The sequence below is a fragment of the Aethalodelphis obliquidens genome, unplaced genomic scaffold, assembly GCF_003676395.1.
Source record: "Aethalodelphis obliquidens isolate GAN/ISIS:26980383/991018 unplaced genomic scaffold, ASM367639v1 scaffold38, whole genome shotgun sequence".
NCBI lineage: Eukaryota > Metazoa > Chordata > Mammalia > Artiodactyla > Delphinidae > Aethalodelphis > Aethalodelphis obliquidens.
Genome location: NW_020837982.1, coordinates 3222023 through 3238009, shown reverse-complemented (window position 1 = coordinate 3238009; position 15987 = coordinate 3222023). Strand labels below are relative to the sequence as shown.

At 49.9% G+C, this 15987-nt stretch overlaps 1 protein-coding gene across 1 annotated transcript; it reads left to right on the top strand.

Annotated features, from left to right (window-relative positions):
- Positions 1-613: 613 nt before the first annotated feature.
- LYRM9 (LYR motif containing 9) lies at positions 614-15405 on the top strand. The gene is made up of 4 exons (XM_027130380.1): positions 614-671; positions 11381-11523; positions 13190-13282; positions 14180-15405. Exons 2-4 carry the CDS (start codon positions 11398-11400, stop codon positions 14195-14197), a joined length of 237 nt encoding a protein of 78 aa, XP_026986181.1. The 5' UTR covers positions 614-671; positions 11381-11397; the 3' UTR covers positions 14198-15405.
- Positions 15406-15987: the final 582 nt, after the last annotated feature.

Here is a 15987-nt window from a genome sequence, read left to right as displayed (position 1 = left end):
CTTTAGCTCTAAACATTAGAAAGCGGGGAGAGCCTATTTAATAAAACAGCATTATTTCATTTTCAAAGAATGATACTGGCAGTCGCTGTGAGTTTAAATTCTGTATTCTTTTCCTCAATTATAATTATAGATGGGTCTGAAAGGAAGCATGCCTATTACTCTCATATTTATTCTTTTGACAGGTGTTATGGGACTGTAATTTGATGAAATGACTCAAAACGCAGATTCCCATCCAAATATAATTCCCGTCATCAACAAGAGTGGTTTAGGAAAAGTCCTTCTGCAAGCCTTTTCATAGATCTTGAACACCCCTCATATTTTAGCAGCAATCCATACTCAGGAAAATGGGGAGAGCCTGTCTTCAGGGCTTATATCCGAGGTAACAAAAGCCAAAAGGAAGGGTGGGTTTTTAAGGTAAGGAAGGTTGTGAGTGGGACAGCTTTCTTTTTCAACCAGGTGTACTCGGATCAGGGAAAGGGCACCCAGTAGGGTTTCCTCATTAACAGACCCCAAGTCCCGCGCGCGGCCGATAGAGGGCGCTCGGCTCAAGTCGCCCTGCAGGGGCGGTGCTTCGGCGACCCGGGGCGGTGCTTCGGCGATCCGGGGGCGCAAGCGCACTGGTGGTAGCCGCGTCCGCCGCGTCCGAAGCTGACGTTTTCCTGTGGAGGCCGGTGAGCCGCTAGGCGCCGGCGGAGGGTGGGAGCGCGGGTGGGGGCACGGGGGCCTGAGCCACCCGTGGTGGCGGGGACTGGCTGGGGATGTGAGGTCTCGGGCGTCCTCGGCCTGGCGCGGCTAGTGGAAAACTCAGTGCCGCTGCGTTTCCTTCCCCGACCGTCTTGCCTCCGGAGAGACGTGTGCCCCAGAGCGCGGTTCCTGGACGCGCCTCAGGCCTCGCGGGGGCGGCTCGGGCGGAGGAGGCCCAGCACGCCGGGGGGTTGGGGGCGCCACGGGGAGCCCAGGGGTCTGCGGCCGCCGGGCCCGCTGGTGGAATGTTCCTGACGGGCACATGTCTCCGCCGTCGGCCTCAGTTTGCCCATTTTCAAAAGCAGTCGTGGCCCCTGCACGGGCCGACTGCCCGCAGCACCCCGTGAGGGCGCTTACCTCGAGTCACCTTCACCTTTTGATTTACGCTTCTGCCTAACTGATCAAGTCACTCCGTGGCCGAAACCCCTGAGCCCTTAGGACTAATCTTTCCTTTTGTTTGTTTTTACACACCATACAGTTCACCCACTTCAAGTGCACAATTCAGTGTCTTTTAGTTTAGTCGCAGAACGGAGGCTGCGCTCTCTGCGTCCACGTCCACCCAGCCACACTCTACTCGTCCTTCAGACCTCAGATTTAATGTTCCTTTCTCAAGAAACCTTCTCTGACCCTTGACTGGGTGAGGGACCCCATGAGCCAGTCTCTCAGGGACCTGAATTCCACTTTGTAGTATTTAGTTATAATTGAATACTTGGTTTTTATTATCCTCTGTTACTGTGTAAGTTCTGTGGGGTCAGAACTTGCCTTGATTGTTTCCATAACTCCAGCAGCTAGCACCTTATTGGTGCCCAATGACTATTTCAGCACACACGTGCCTTCTGTGTGTCAGACTCTGTACTGTACTAGGGATACAACCATGAACAAAATAAACTTCCTGCTCTCGTGGAGCTTACGTTCCAGTGGGGGATGAATACAAACAAATAAGTAAATATATATCGTGGTGAAAAATGCCGTGAAGAAAAAAGAAATGCTGTGAAGGAAAGAAGAAAGGACTATAGTGTGGTCAGAGAAGGTCTCTCTTTTTTTTCTTTTTGCTGTACGCGGGCCTCTCACTGTTGTGGCCTCTCCCGTGGCGGAGCACGGGCTCCGGACGCGCAGGCTCAGCAGCCATGGCTCACGGGCCCAGCCGCTCCGCGGCATGTGGGATCTTCCCGGACCGGGGCACGAACCCGCGTCCACCTGCATCGGCAGGCGGACTCTCAACCACTGCGCCACCAGGGAAGCTCCAGAGAAGGTCTCTTAAATGAGACTTGGATACATGGGCGTGTGAGCCACGTGGGTGCCTGGAAGAGTGGTTGGGTATGTGAGGACAAGCAAGGAGGCCAGAGGGAGGAGGAGCACGAGAGAAAAAGGGTAAACCAGGCGCTCTCAGCTCAAGGGTCCTTGGAGACAAGCCCTGGGTGTGTGTAGAAAGAGCTTGAGTTAGGAAGGGAGAAGCCCAGCTGTTGCTCTTAGCTGGTTCTTCTGTGTGACCTTGAGCCTCAGTTTTCTTCCTCTGTAAAGTGGGAGTAACAGGATTGGCGCTTCAGTAGGCCGTTTGAAGTACCCAGCCCAGTATCTGACACCTGGTAGCTGTATAATACATCAGTTCCCGTCTTTGGCCCTCGAGTAGAGTGTGTTGTGGCCTGTGTGGGCAAGGCCATTGGCACAAAGCAGACTCATATCACCAGATTCAGTTGAGGTTGCTGGTTGCTCTGCTCTGCAACCAGCATGTTTGCTTTTGGATGATGTTTCTGGTTTGCTTTGGCTGGAATAGCTCACCAGGTTCACTTCAAACTGTAAAGGCCCAGGGTGGTTTGGGCTGACAAATGTGATCAGGATCCTTTGAGACAGCAGGTGTGGTAGAAAGAGCTGAGGATTCAGAGCCAAAGGATCTGAGTTTGCGACCTGCCTCTGCCACCTGCTGGCTTTGTGACTTCAGGACAGTCCCCTTCTTCCTGGCTTTAGTTCCTCTTTGATAAGTGGGAATCCGTCAGCACACATTTATTGAACTTCTGTTATGTACCGGGCGCTGCTGACTATGGAGGGGTGACTAACATAGTCTCTGTCCTCCAGAAGCTGACAAACAGCAAGGAACACAGGTGGCCAGGTAGAGTAGGAAAGGGTAAGACATCCAGGCACCTAACACGTGCCAGCCCCTGGGCTAGGCAGTGTACTGATGTTAGCCTGAGTGATCTTTGCAAACCCCCCATGAGGTACATATTCTGTTGTCCAGTTTACAGAGGAGGAAGCCGAAGGCCAGAGAAGGTGAATTTAATGAGAGAAGTTGGAACCAGACTTCAGAGGGCCTTGGATAAAGAACATTCCACAGAGGTTTTGGAGGAGGGTGTGTTTTGTAGGAAGTGTCCTTGGGTGGCACTGTGAGGGCTGGACTGGAAGGAGAGAGGCTGGATGAGGAGGCATTGTTACAAAGCTGGGAACCGAGATAGTGTCCATGGGGCTGGATCTTGAGAGCCTTGACCATGTGGGAGAGAGACTGGAGGAACGAGGATTGTTCCCCGTTTCTAGCTTGGGAGAACATGCGTTCAAGCTGGAGCCCCGGAGTTGGGGGGAGCAGAACCGTTCTGTTCCTATATTGCGACTTTACCCATCCAGAAGAATAATTGCATATTTAAACAGTGTCCTATACAGGCTTAATTTAGCTTTATCAGTGCTCAGTGAGGCATAATTTCTGGTTATTTTCTGTAGTTCCATTCTTTTCTTTCTTTTTTAATGTATGACTTTTTTTTCCCATTTATTTTTATGTGCCCTATGTCAGGGCACAGGTTAGGGAAAGACAGTGGGATTAAATGGGACTGAAGGTCTGTTTCTCAGCATCTGTAATGGTGATGCCATTTGGCTCCCAGGAAATCCCTTTTGTGACTTTATTTTCACTCTTTTCCTTTATTCTGTCACATTCTCCTTGGGTTTCCTAAGAGCTTTTTTTTTTTTAGTATTTCTCTAGTTGCCCCTTTTCTTTGTGTAATTGACATTAGTCTTGGGACTTGTTTTTTCATCTGTATGCAGGGGGAAGCCATAGATGAGGTCCTTGGGTTTTTGAAAAGCATGGAACAAGGGTTTATGGAGAAGGTTGAAAACCAAGAACTGGATATAGTATAGTCAGGTGCTTTCATCAATGCTTGGACCTGGTCCTGAAGGAGCCCTGGGGAGAGTTCTCAGTGGGGTCCTTAGCCCTGATCTGGGCAGCATTTGCGAGTGGCTCAGATATAGACATAGGTAGTGTTAGAAGCAGGTGAGGGCATGGGCTTTGGAATAAAATTGGCCTAGGTTTGATTCCTTACCTGACCATGTACTAGCTGTGTGGCCTCTGGCAAGTTACTTAACCTCTCAAGAGTTTCAGTTTCCTCATCTGTAAAATGGGGCTAATGATACCTACTCCATAAGATTGTTGTGAGGATACTTGAGATAACACATGCAAAGCTGTCAACACCTCCCTGACATATGCTAATCACTCCCTGAATGGTAGGTAGTAAGACATGCCGTCAGCTCTGCAGAGGCCAGGGGTAGGAGAGCCATGTAACATGTCAGGCCGTTCATCTCTGTGGTCCTAGGGCTGAGTCCAGAGTCACACATGGGATAGATGCTCAGAATGGCCTTGCATGGGTGACTGACACAGCTTGCTGGGCTTTCTCTCTCTCTTTGTACCCGCTTTGTACCTCGTATGTGATTGTTTCTGTGCTTTTGTTGTGCTGAATTGAGTTGGATAACAGACAGGATCAGGTGTCCCAGAGATTGTGGTAGATTGTGACTCTGGACTGAACTAATAAAATACAAGATGGGGAAACAGACCTAAGAATAGTTCGTGGAGAAAAGGTTCCTTTGAGCCGAATGCCAGGGCCATGTGAGGGCCAGAGCAGAGAATGCAGTCTGGGCCGCATTCCTTGGATTCCCAAGTAAAGGAGGTGGCATTGCCATGTGAGCGCCAGTGCCCACGGAGCCAGTCAGAACACAAGCAAACCATGGTTTTTCCCTCTGGACAATATGTTGAAGAGTGATATGGATAATGAAGGGATGTGTGTGTGTCCAGAAAGAGGAGAGCGGTGAGATGGAGAAACATTGGCGGTTACGGCACCTTCAGGATGCTCATCTCGGAAAAGATATGACTGGGGGGCTGGGATGATTGACTTTGAATAATGACAGACTGGACTTGGTGGTAGGTTAGGGAGACTTTAGCCCCAAAGGGCAGAGCTCAGAACGGCGAGTAGAATTTTACAGGGCAGATCTTAGCTCAGAAGCGAAAGGACTTTCAGCGCCCTGCCTCGAGGGAGAAAAGGTGGGTGACTCCCTGCCATGAGAAGAGATTCTTTGACACCAAGTGGGAGAAGGTCACTTTCAGCTCTTTGGCATCCTGCTTTTGAAAGGTGGCCTACTTTGCCCTGTTTCTGTTCATTCAAGTTAACACCTTTTCCTGAGAGCCTGCTACTTCGGTGGCCGCAGGATGAGTAACCAGAACTCAGTTCTGATTTGGGAAAAAGCTAAAAAAGTTTCACGTGATCTGTAGTTTGATTTAAACGTAAAAAAAAAAAGATGTATTTCTTTTTCTCTCTGATGTATAGAGAGCTAACTGAATCAATGAAATGCACAAACCTCTTCCGACCTCAGACTGCACCAGAGGCTTTCTTTAGCAGGCCATTCCTATTTTGGGTAGAAGCATTAAAAGGGCATCATAACGTATTGTTTTCCCTTTTGCTGCTCTTCCAGGGGCAGAGAAGGGCCTGGGAGAGGAACCTCATATTCAGTGAGCTGCTGCCAGGCATCTATGTCTCTTATTTAATCCTCACATCAGCCTTGCCATGGTTTGGGGCCCACACGCTTCACTCTTCCACTCAGTCAGTACTCAGGGACAGAAAAGTGGCCTGAAAGTTGTTGGGGAGAGGGAGGATTCAGTCTGACACCCCTCTGATTAGTGGCCACTGTGTGCCAGGCACTGTGGGAGTGACAAAGTGACAGAGGAGACTGAGCGGGGAAGAACGTAGAGTGCGTGGGGATTTGGTTACAGATGGGATAGAGGTTGGTGGTTGACTGGGGAAAGTCTTCAACACCCCACCCCTCCATCGCCATGCACACATACTAATGACCCTAGCGTTTGTTCTGTGGGTGCCATTAAAGGATATCAAGCAAGGGGCTCACAGATGAGATTTTTGTTTTTAGAGGCTCATTCTGGCTGAGCATAGGGAGGGATTGAAGAGTCGGCCTTTTAGAAGGGTGTTGGATTAATCCTGGAGAGAGTCTCTGAGAGCCTAACGGGTCCTTGGAAAAGGAGGGGCCCCCTTTCCTTCAAGAACTCAGGGAGGTTGGAGCACTGGAGCTGGAGCCAGAGCCCACATCCCAGCTCCACCACTCCCTGGTTGTGTATCCGTGGGCATGTCAGCCCACTTTTCAGCCTCAGTTTCCACATCTGCAAAGTGGGGATTATAATGCTTTTTGTCAGAGGGTAGTTGTAAAACTGCACCATGCCTAACACATCAGTCGGCTCTCAGGCGAGGCTGAATTTCATGGTGGTGGGGAGCCAAGGATATTCTCGTCTGATGGCCTCTCCAGACCGAGTGAGGTAGGAGGCGTCAGTGGCCTGCGGGAGTTCCTGCTGGTTAGCTGGAGGGAGGCTGAGGAGACTGGAAGAGGCCTGGAGTATTTGGGTTGGAAAGGGAGGGTGTTTCTGCCAGAGGTGATGGCCAGGAGTACCGAGGCATGGAGGACCCTGCAGAGAGCAGCGGTCCTCACTTAATAGACGCACAGGCTGTCTCGGCCACATTTGGACCTCCAGGGCCTGAAGGCAGGGAGAAGGCTGAGCTATTGTTCGCTCAAGCTTGGGGATTGGTTGGATTTTGAGGTTATTCAGTCAGCAAGCATTGATGGAGGAGTCCACTGTGTGCTCAGGACTGTGCTAGGCATTGAGGCACTGAGGAGGGGGATCTGACACAGTCCTTGCCCTCGTGGGCTGGTGGGAGAGATGGACAGGCAAACACAGGGTGATTCCTGCACGTACAACAGCCTGTGGACGCGCAAATAAAGAAGAGAGTCTAGTTCTGTGTGGGGGTAAGAGGGATAGGAGGAATTAACCAAAAAGAAATCATTGGAAGAGTGTTAGGAGCTCACAGAATCAAGGGAGAAGCCTAGAGAACTGTGCAGGAATCCAGACATTTCTGGAAGGCCAGGCAGCAGGACCTTCAAGGACAGTTCAGAGCAGGAAGAAGCTGATCAGGACACACTTCTCAGGGGTACATGAACTCATTTGCCGGCTCTTTGTAACCATGTTCAGGACCCTATTTCCAGAGGTGGCGTATACTCAAGTGGCCTAGTTTGGGTCTGATGCTCTCCTTGTGGCTGGGAGAGATGCAGCCACTGGCGGCAGTCTCAGCAGGCCACACTCAATGGGAAGGAGTCATCCCTTAAAAAGAAAATTGGGGGTGAAGGAAGCTGTTAGGAAGAACCACAGAAATGTAATACAGGATGAATAAAAGTCCTTTTGGGGCAGGGGCTAGTGTTCCAGGCAGCACTCATCGCGGGCTCTGGAGCCAGACTTCCCATATGGAAAGCCTGGCTTCTGCTCTCACAGCTGTGTGACCTTGGACAAATTTCCTCCCTTCTTTTTGCCTCCATTTCTTTATATGTAAAAGGAGAGCATAATGGTACCTCTTGTAGAGTTACTGAGAAGATTAAAATTAGTTAATTCTTGTGCATTTTTAGAATAGTGCCTATCACATGGTAAGTATTCAGCAAGGCAGTTGTAATAATAACTGTAAATGATGACGATGATGATGATGATTTTATTATCATTCAAGGAACTATAGGTGGTTTTTGTCAATGTGCCTGGCAGGTAGAAGAGTGAGGAGGGATGAATCTGGGCAGATAAGGATGCTTTCGGAATTGGCATCAGCCTAAAGAGCTTAAGACTTTATTCACTAGGTGATGGAAAGCCATGTGTGATGGTTAAGTTTACGGGTCAACTTGACTGGGTCATGGGGTGCCCAGATATTTGGCCCAACATTATTCTGGGTGTGTCTGTGAAGGTCTTTTTGGATAAGATTAACATTTAAATCAGGGGACTGAATAAAGTAAATTGCCCTCCCTCACGTGTGTGGACCTCATCCAAGCACTGGAAAGCCTGAATAGACCTTTCCCTACCGAAAGAGAATTCTCCTGCCTGACGCAGCCTTCGTGCTGGGACCAGCCTTCCTGGTTCTGCAGCAGCTTCCGGCCTTCTGACTCAAACTGGGATATATCAGCTCTGCGGATTTTGAACTTTCCAGCCTCAATAGTCATGTGAGCCAATCTCTTATAATCTCTTTCTCTCTCTCTCTCTCTGTATATGTATCTGATTGGTTCTACCTCTCTGGAGAACCTTAATACATCTGTTATATGCCAAGCATTCTGTCACGGTGCTGAGACTATAGCAGGCAAACATGACACAGGCTGTCGTGTGCCATCAGAGTTCAGTTTGCCTGGACTCAGCAGCCAGGGTTGGGTGATGTGATGCGGGGTAGTGGGCAGGGGCCAGAGCAAGAGGGGGTCTTGGAGGCCATAGAAAGCAGTATGGATTTTATACTGTAGACCAGTGCTTTTCCAGAGTTCAATGCCACTTTCATGATTCTTGGCATATCCAGATTTCAACTGCATTCTTACTTGCTTGATACATTTTTAAAAATCACCTTTCTGCCCGTTCATTTTTTAAACTGTTGTAAGCCATAATACCTATGAGATTATGGAATTTTTTTTTCTCATTACACATGAAAATAAATATAAAAGCATGACAATAAAAGGATGTTCCATATACTGCTTAAAATATTTTCATCTTTGTCCCATATTTTGGGAAAAGTTGTCATGAGTGATAGGGATGGGATGGACATCAGGGGTTTTAGGCAGGAACGTGACATGCTGAGATTTATGTTTTGGGAAGATTCACTCTGGCTGTTGAGTGGAGAATAGATTGTCAGACAATAGATTGCTGGGAACTCTTGCAGGTGTCTGCCTGAGTTGTGATAAGAGTCTGAACCGAGGATGTGCAGTGGAAGTAGAGAGGAGGGGACAGATTTGAGGGGCGTCCAGAGGTAGAATTTGATAGGACTTAGAGACCAGTGGCGTGGGGATTGAGGAGAAGGCAGGTTGTCTCTGTGATGGCTTTGGTTTGGTTGCCTGGGAAGACAGAGGTGTCTTTACAGAGGCAGGGAGCTCAGGTGGGGAGGCTAAGGTCAAATCCAAAGAGCAGGATATGCGAAGCAAGGGTTCCCAGGGCTACAGGGTTTGACTACAGATTTAACAATGATGCTGTGAGGTTCATTGTGCCTTAGTAGCAAACCCATGCTTTAAATTAAATTAAAACATTTTTAGTTTAACTCATCTGAGTGGACCCACACAGGCATTCTCTTCTAGTTATTACTGAGAATGACTAAGTATTATAATTGAGCTGAAAATAATCTCCCGCCCATACTTGCCGGGTTGGTTTCTAAGTATTACTTGGGTTTTTAAGTAATGTAACAAAGTTGTGTTCTTTCCAAGTGTTAATTTTAAAGACTGCAGATGGTAACCATCTGTTACACGACTAGCATTTTACAATATTTGATTAGCACTTTATATAGTTTGGGAAAGCCTGCCAGTGGAGTCTGCCCATTAGTCTTCGGTGGTATGTCCTCTGTGGTAGCCCTTGAAGGTCTCTGTCCCCATGATATGTGGCTCCCCTCTGTTTGTTGTGCTGAAGTGTGACTAGTCGGACTGGCAGGTTGATATACGTGGCAAGAGAACCTTGAAGAGCCCTGCCCTGTTTGCACTCTTTCTTAGAGCTGGAACCATCAGAGCTCACTGGTGAAGCAGAATTTGGGAGGGCTAGATCTGTCCATCAGTTAGGATTCTTGGGTGCAAGTGACAAAACAACAAACCCAAACCTGCGGCTTGTTGGGACCCTAGGCGAATCTGGGACTGCCTTCAGGTGCACGGTTTTGGGACTCAGGTGACTTCTTTAGACTTGCTTTCAATCAGGGTCTCAGCTCTGCCGTCTGCTGTGTGGCTTCAATCTCAGGCTTCAAGAGGAGGCAAGATGGCTTCCCTGAGGGTGAAGTCCTCTCAGCATCAAGTCTAGAGGGAAAGAATGAAGCCTTTCCACTCACTCCTGCAGAGGTGTTGAGATTTGCTCTGATTGGACCAGTTTGTCATGTGCCCATCTGTGAACCAGTCCTTGTGACCATGTGGATAAAGGGCTCTGATTGGTCAGGCCTGGAGTGGAGCCCCACCCAGACCTTGTGGGCTGAGACCTGAAGGGGTAGATTCCCAGTGGCTCATCCCAGGATGTTACCAGGTGGGAGGATTGGGGAGGGGCAGGCAGCCACCTGCCCACCCCAGTGTCAGAGTGAAAGGCCATAGTACCAGGAGCAATGGGCAAATTTAAACTGTGGAGACAGACATTTATTGTTGCCAGGAAGATCATATGCTGGAAATGGAATGAAGGAGCCTCTGAAACTAGCTCCTTAGCAAGTGTCCTTTCCTAATTTGAGATAGATTAGTATTTAGATTTAGTATTCGGGTTCTCTTTTTTTTTTGAGTGGGTGGGGATTGTCTTCTTTTTATGTTACTTTAAAACTAAGGCCCCTCACTTAATCTTGGTCTGTTAGCTTCTCCATTTGGAACACAGTGAGCTTCTCTCTCTCAGAGAGGGGAAATCTGTGCAGAGGAGATAACAGATTCCATTCAGTCCAGTTCAACAAACAGGGCACGAAGCACTGGGGCCCGGGCCAGGCTCAGTAGGTCTGGCAGCTGATGAATCCCCAGCAGTGTGGGAAGCACTGTTACAGTTCCAGGAACGTGGCACTGCACCCCCCCAGGGAGGGACAGTCACCAAGGGCTTCCCAGAGGAAGAGACACTGACCTGGCCCTGGAAGGATGGACACAAGTTCCTCACATGGAGGAGACGGGGAAGGGAGCTCCACGCTGAGGGGGCTGTGTGTGCAAAGGCACAAGAGGTGACCTACTTGCCGGCTGAAAGGGTCTGGGAGAAGTTCCTTGTGTCTGACTCTGGGGTGAGCCGAGAAACTGGTTCCAAAACTCATTCTGGCGTCACTGTGGGGGCGACTGGGGGAGTGACAGGCTTCAGGCAGGGGCACCAGGCAAGATGCTGTAGTAGAGGTCCAGGCAGGATCCTCTGGAGCATCTTGTTAAATTGCAGGTTCTGTCCAGTAGGTCTGGGGTGACATTGCGTTTCTAATTAGCTCATGGGTGATGTCGATGCTACTGGTCCAGGACCACACTTCGAGTAGCGAGGCTCAGACCTCTGGGCATTCTTCCCTCTGTTGCCTGAAGTCAGCTGGTTTCTCAGTGACTGTGACGCAGGATCTTCCTGCTCATCTCCCTTATTCCTCCTGGCATGACACCTCCTCATCCACCACCTGAAGCTGGTCTCCAGAAGGAAGACGACAGGATGAGGCTGTGCCTCTCACCTTTGGTCCTTGCAGGCCTGCTCTGAGCTGAGACTTCTGCAGGACCGAATGCCCAGCCTGAGCTCGGGGTCTGGGTTCCCTGGGGACCTGGCTCCGTACTGTATCAAATACATCTGCTTCCCAGAGCGCTGGAAGCTGGGGGCCAGGGCTGAGTATTGGCTTGATGCCTAGAAGTGATGCTCTGTGTTTTCCAGGGACAGAGGCCTTGCAGATGGCCCCGCTACCGGGGGCGGAGCTGGTCCAGAGGCCGCTGCAGCTCTACCGATACCTGCTGCGCTGTTGCCGGCAGCTGCCAACCAAGGGCATCCAGGAGCATTATAAGCATGCTGTCAGGCAGGTGGGAGTAGGGTCCACTGGGCTTGGGGTGGGGGGCTTCTTGTAACAGGGGGCCTGTCACAGGGTTGGGGGCCAGGGGCAGTGGGCAGGGATGGTTTTTCCGGTGGTGGGGTTGGGGGTGGAAGTTCCGTAAGAGCCACCGGAAAGCAGTGCTGGCCAGCCCAGCTCCTCTCTCTGGTTTCTGTTCCGGAAACAGGATGCACCCAGCACAGCAGCTCTGTGCCAGGGCTTGAATAAGGCAGCTAAACAGATAATTAAAATAGAGTGTGAGACATAACATCATTTTGACAGGCATACCTGCCAATAATGCACAACCTGAATTTAATCATGAGTAAACATCAGGTAAACCCAAACTGAGCAACCGTCTACCACATAACCAGCCTGTGCTCAGCAAATGTGTCAACGTCCTGAAACACAAAGGCAGACGACTGCTCTGGTTTAAAGGGGACTAAAGAGATGTGACAACTAAGTGTAAGGAGTGATCCCAGATTAGATCCTGGGCCAGAAAAAGCAATGATTGTAAAGGACATTATTGGGGAAATTCATGAAGCTGGAATATGGACTGTAGATTAGATAACAGTATTATATCAGTGTTCAATTTTCTGAAGTTGATTACTGTGGTTATGTAAGATAATGCCCTTGCTTACATACCCAAAGTATTCAGGGGTTAAGGTCATGATACCTGAAACTTTAAATGCTTCCAAAAATTTTTATACAAACCCATACAGAGAATGATAAAGTAAATGTGGCAAAATAGTAACAGTTGGTGATTCTGGTAGGGAATTCTTTCGTAATATTCTTGCAGCTTTTCTGTAGATTAAAAATTATTTCCAAATAAAAAGTTAAAAGCTGAAGTTTATATAAATATAGTATGGAAAGTAAAAAAATAGAGGTAGTAACAGAGGGTTGTGGAAACATAGAGAAGGAGTAGTTAGCTGTCTGAGGGAGTCTGGGAGGACTTCCTGGAGGTGAGCATTTGAGGTGCTCCTAAAGATAAGTAGGAGGACGTGTGGGGTTGAGAGTGACATATCAGAGGAAGTAACCAATTCTTTTGAAGGACCATGAGAGCCACACCAGTGAACCTGAATCTCATGTTGCTTTTCAAATGCGAACATCTGGTCAAAGCAAACAGCAGCCCTGCATTGCTCTGCTTTGGGCCTGGCTGGATTTTCCAAAGCCACCCTCTCCACTGCCCCTCCCTTCCCTGCATGGCTTTCCAGCATGGGTCTGGAGAAACTCTGCTCTTCTCTGTGGTGAAGCCATGCAGAGAGCTCAGCCTGGTGAAAGCAGCTTCCTGGGAAGAGCAAACGAAGCAGAGAGATGGAAGTTTCCCTTAGGCCTCTGCTACCCGATAACCTTTGGGCCCAGCTTGATTTGGGGTAGCTTGGGGCCAGTCTTCCTTTTCACGCATGCGCTGCTTGTAGGAGTACAGGCTGTGTAGTCAGATAGTCCAGGATTCAAATGCTGGTGCCATTGCTTAACGGCAAGGTAGAGTTTCTGAGCCTGTTTCCTCATCTCAGGGTGTGATCATCGTAACTGTCTGTGGAGGGGTAAGAGTGATGCTGAGTGTACAGTGCCCACAGTGTGCCTGGCCCACAACTGCTGCTCTGAAGCTGCCAGTCCTGTGATTTTTGCCTAGTCATCTTTCCCTATGCTTAAACCTCCAGAGTTTCCGAGTTCATTCGGATGAAGACAGCCCTGAGAGGATCCAGCAGATTATTAAAAGAGCCATTGAAGATGCTGACTGGATCCTGAACAAGGTGAGTGCTCAGCTCCGACTTCCACCTGCGAGTTGGGGTTGAGGGCTGTAATCTCCGTGACCACCAGGGGTCGCCCCTGCCCCACAGTTGAGACCGATCAGCGCTGTGGAGGCCCCCCTCCCCTCACCAGCCGCTCCCCTCCCCTCCCCAGAAGCCCAAAGGTGATGGCAGATGCCCTTCTGGTTGCGTTTTCTGCAAGGGGGTGCGCATCCTTAATCCCTAAAGGCAAACTTCTGCCTCACGGTGCTGAATAAGCTGAGATGGGGCCACAGGAAGAAGGAAGAGAACAGTCTTGCTGGTAGCAATAGTGCCAGAGCTGGCAGCAGCCTTGCGACGGCTCAGAGAGGAAAGCTGGGTGAGGCAGGGTTACTTAGGAAACATTCGAGTATCTGTTTTGGTAGAGGCAGGAAGGGAGTCAGGAATACAGACAGGCTTGCTGGTCCTTACACTTGGTATTAGAACAGCCTTGAGAGCTGGAGCACACCCCACCACTCTGTCCTTCTGAATCAGATCTCCAGAGGTGGGGTCCAGGATTTGTTTTTTAAACTCAGTGATGGGACTAGTTGGTTTCTGAATGTTGTCTTCTATAACCGGAGATTTTTTGTTTCTTCTGAACGAGACTCAGCTTGATGGGAAGACTGGACACACCACAATTTTCAATTCCAATATTCCCAGTGTCTTTCTCATCCTCTCTCCCCAACCCCATCAGCTTCCTTTTCTGCTGGAACCAGCTAGAGACATGACCGTCTGATGCCTGCTGACCGGGTTCCACTGCCTCTAAGAAGCCCTTGCAGGAGGCGGCTGAGGCCTAGTGACCACAGTTCTCAGGACTTCCCGGGTCCTCCCTCCCCCCGCTGGCTTCCCTCACCCGCTCGTAATGATCTCTCTGTCTTACAGTATAAGAAACAAAACTGAGACTCCAGGACGTAGTGAGTGCAGCTGCCTTGGAGACACTGATATTGAGAGCCCTCGCTTCGCCTGGCCCTAAGCAGCAGCAGCAGCAGTTTTGGAACATCCACTAGCCTCGTTGGCTGGGAGCAGGAAGTCAGGGGTAGGAGAAGCAGACATTTGCTCAGACGGATCTTCTTGCCATGTTTGTGTCTCCCTTATGTTTGCTTTTCCAGCTGGTTATGATGTGAGATTTGGGGAGAATGTGTTTTCTCACTTTGCACTGAAAGCGATTCATTTACTCTGGGCATCATTCTTTGAGACCCAGAGCTGGCGTGCCCTCATATAGCTTCCTGTACAGAGGGCAGGGCATGGGTTTAACAACCAGACAGATCTGGATTTGAATCTCAGCTCAGCGGCTTTTCAAGGGTGTTGGCTTCAAGTCCAGTTTCCTCCTTCATTAGGATTAGATAAGATGAAATCAAAGAGCCTGACGTAGGACATGGTATGCGGTGGGGCCAGTAAACATCCCTCTGAGGAAGCCGTCCTCTGCTGCTCCCACGGTGCTCACACATCTCTCTAGCTCTCTCCACATCAGGTCTTAGTTCCTTGTGGGCTGGTCCCGTCCCTGCCTATCACCCCAGGCTTCTGATCCCCTGCAGTTGCACTGTGCCCAGCAGTCCGCCCAGCAGCTGCTCTTCCTGACACCAACCCAGAGAGGCAGAAACCCTGGTCCTTGCCAGAATGGCGGAACAAAGAACGCCAGAGCAGCTGCAGTAGATGCCGGCGCGTTCAGGCTGTGTGAACCTGTGATCTGTTTTGAGCGGCCCTTGCCTACTTTACTCCATCTTAGCAGGAAAGCGGGGAGGAGCAAGCCAGCAGTCATGAGGTTATTGTGAGCCTGTAATCGGTGGAGAATGCAGACCTGGGTCACATCCCAACTCTACACAAGTTACTCTTGGGTCACTTACCTCCTCTCCTTCAGCTTCTGTTTCCCCGCCTGTCCAGCGGAGTAATGACCATACCTACCACAGGGGGCCACGGTGAGGAGTCATGAGCCCTAATGTACACCGAGTGCTTCACCCAGAACCCGGCCTGGGGAGCCAGGGAGAAGGGAGCTCAGAGGGGTTGAGCCCCTTTTCAAGGTCACAAAACTGCTAAGCCAGGTCTGTGAATGTACCAAACACTATAGATTTAGGAGGGAAAGGAGAGCAGCCGGGAAAGAGGGAAGGAAGGGTGAGAGGGAGCGAGGGAGGAGGGAGGGAGAGCAGCAGGGAAAGAGGGAAGGAAGGGTGAGAGGGAGGGAGAGAGGAGGGACGGAGAGCAGCAGGGAATGTCGGGGTAACTGGCCGGAGTGGGCAGAGCAGCCAGAAGATACAGGGAGAAGCCACACCAGGATGCGAGCGTCCCCCAAGGACTCTCAACCCGAGGATGAGCTAGCGCACATCTGTGTCCTTGCAGTCATGTGACTTAAAGTGACTGAGATACCCCCACGAGCACTCAGCTGATCAGCAGATAATGAAGTAAATACATCAATTTGTGAAAGCTCTGGTGTATGTTGTTCCCTACTGTGTGCTGTCATACTAGATGCTGAGGATTAGAGATAGGCGAACAGAAAGCTGCCTGGGAGGGATCATTCTTCAGAGTCCTAATTCGTTAATTGAAATGTCCAATCCTAGGTAAAAATAAAAATTCAGAACTTGAATTAAGGTGGTGGTATCTCCCCTCTTCCAGTTGGGATCTGCTGCAGTGGGAAACCCGCTGTCAGAGAAGGGGGCACGGGTGGGCGGCCGTTGCTAACTTGGGGGTGGGGCGGG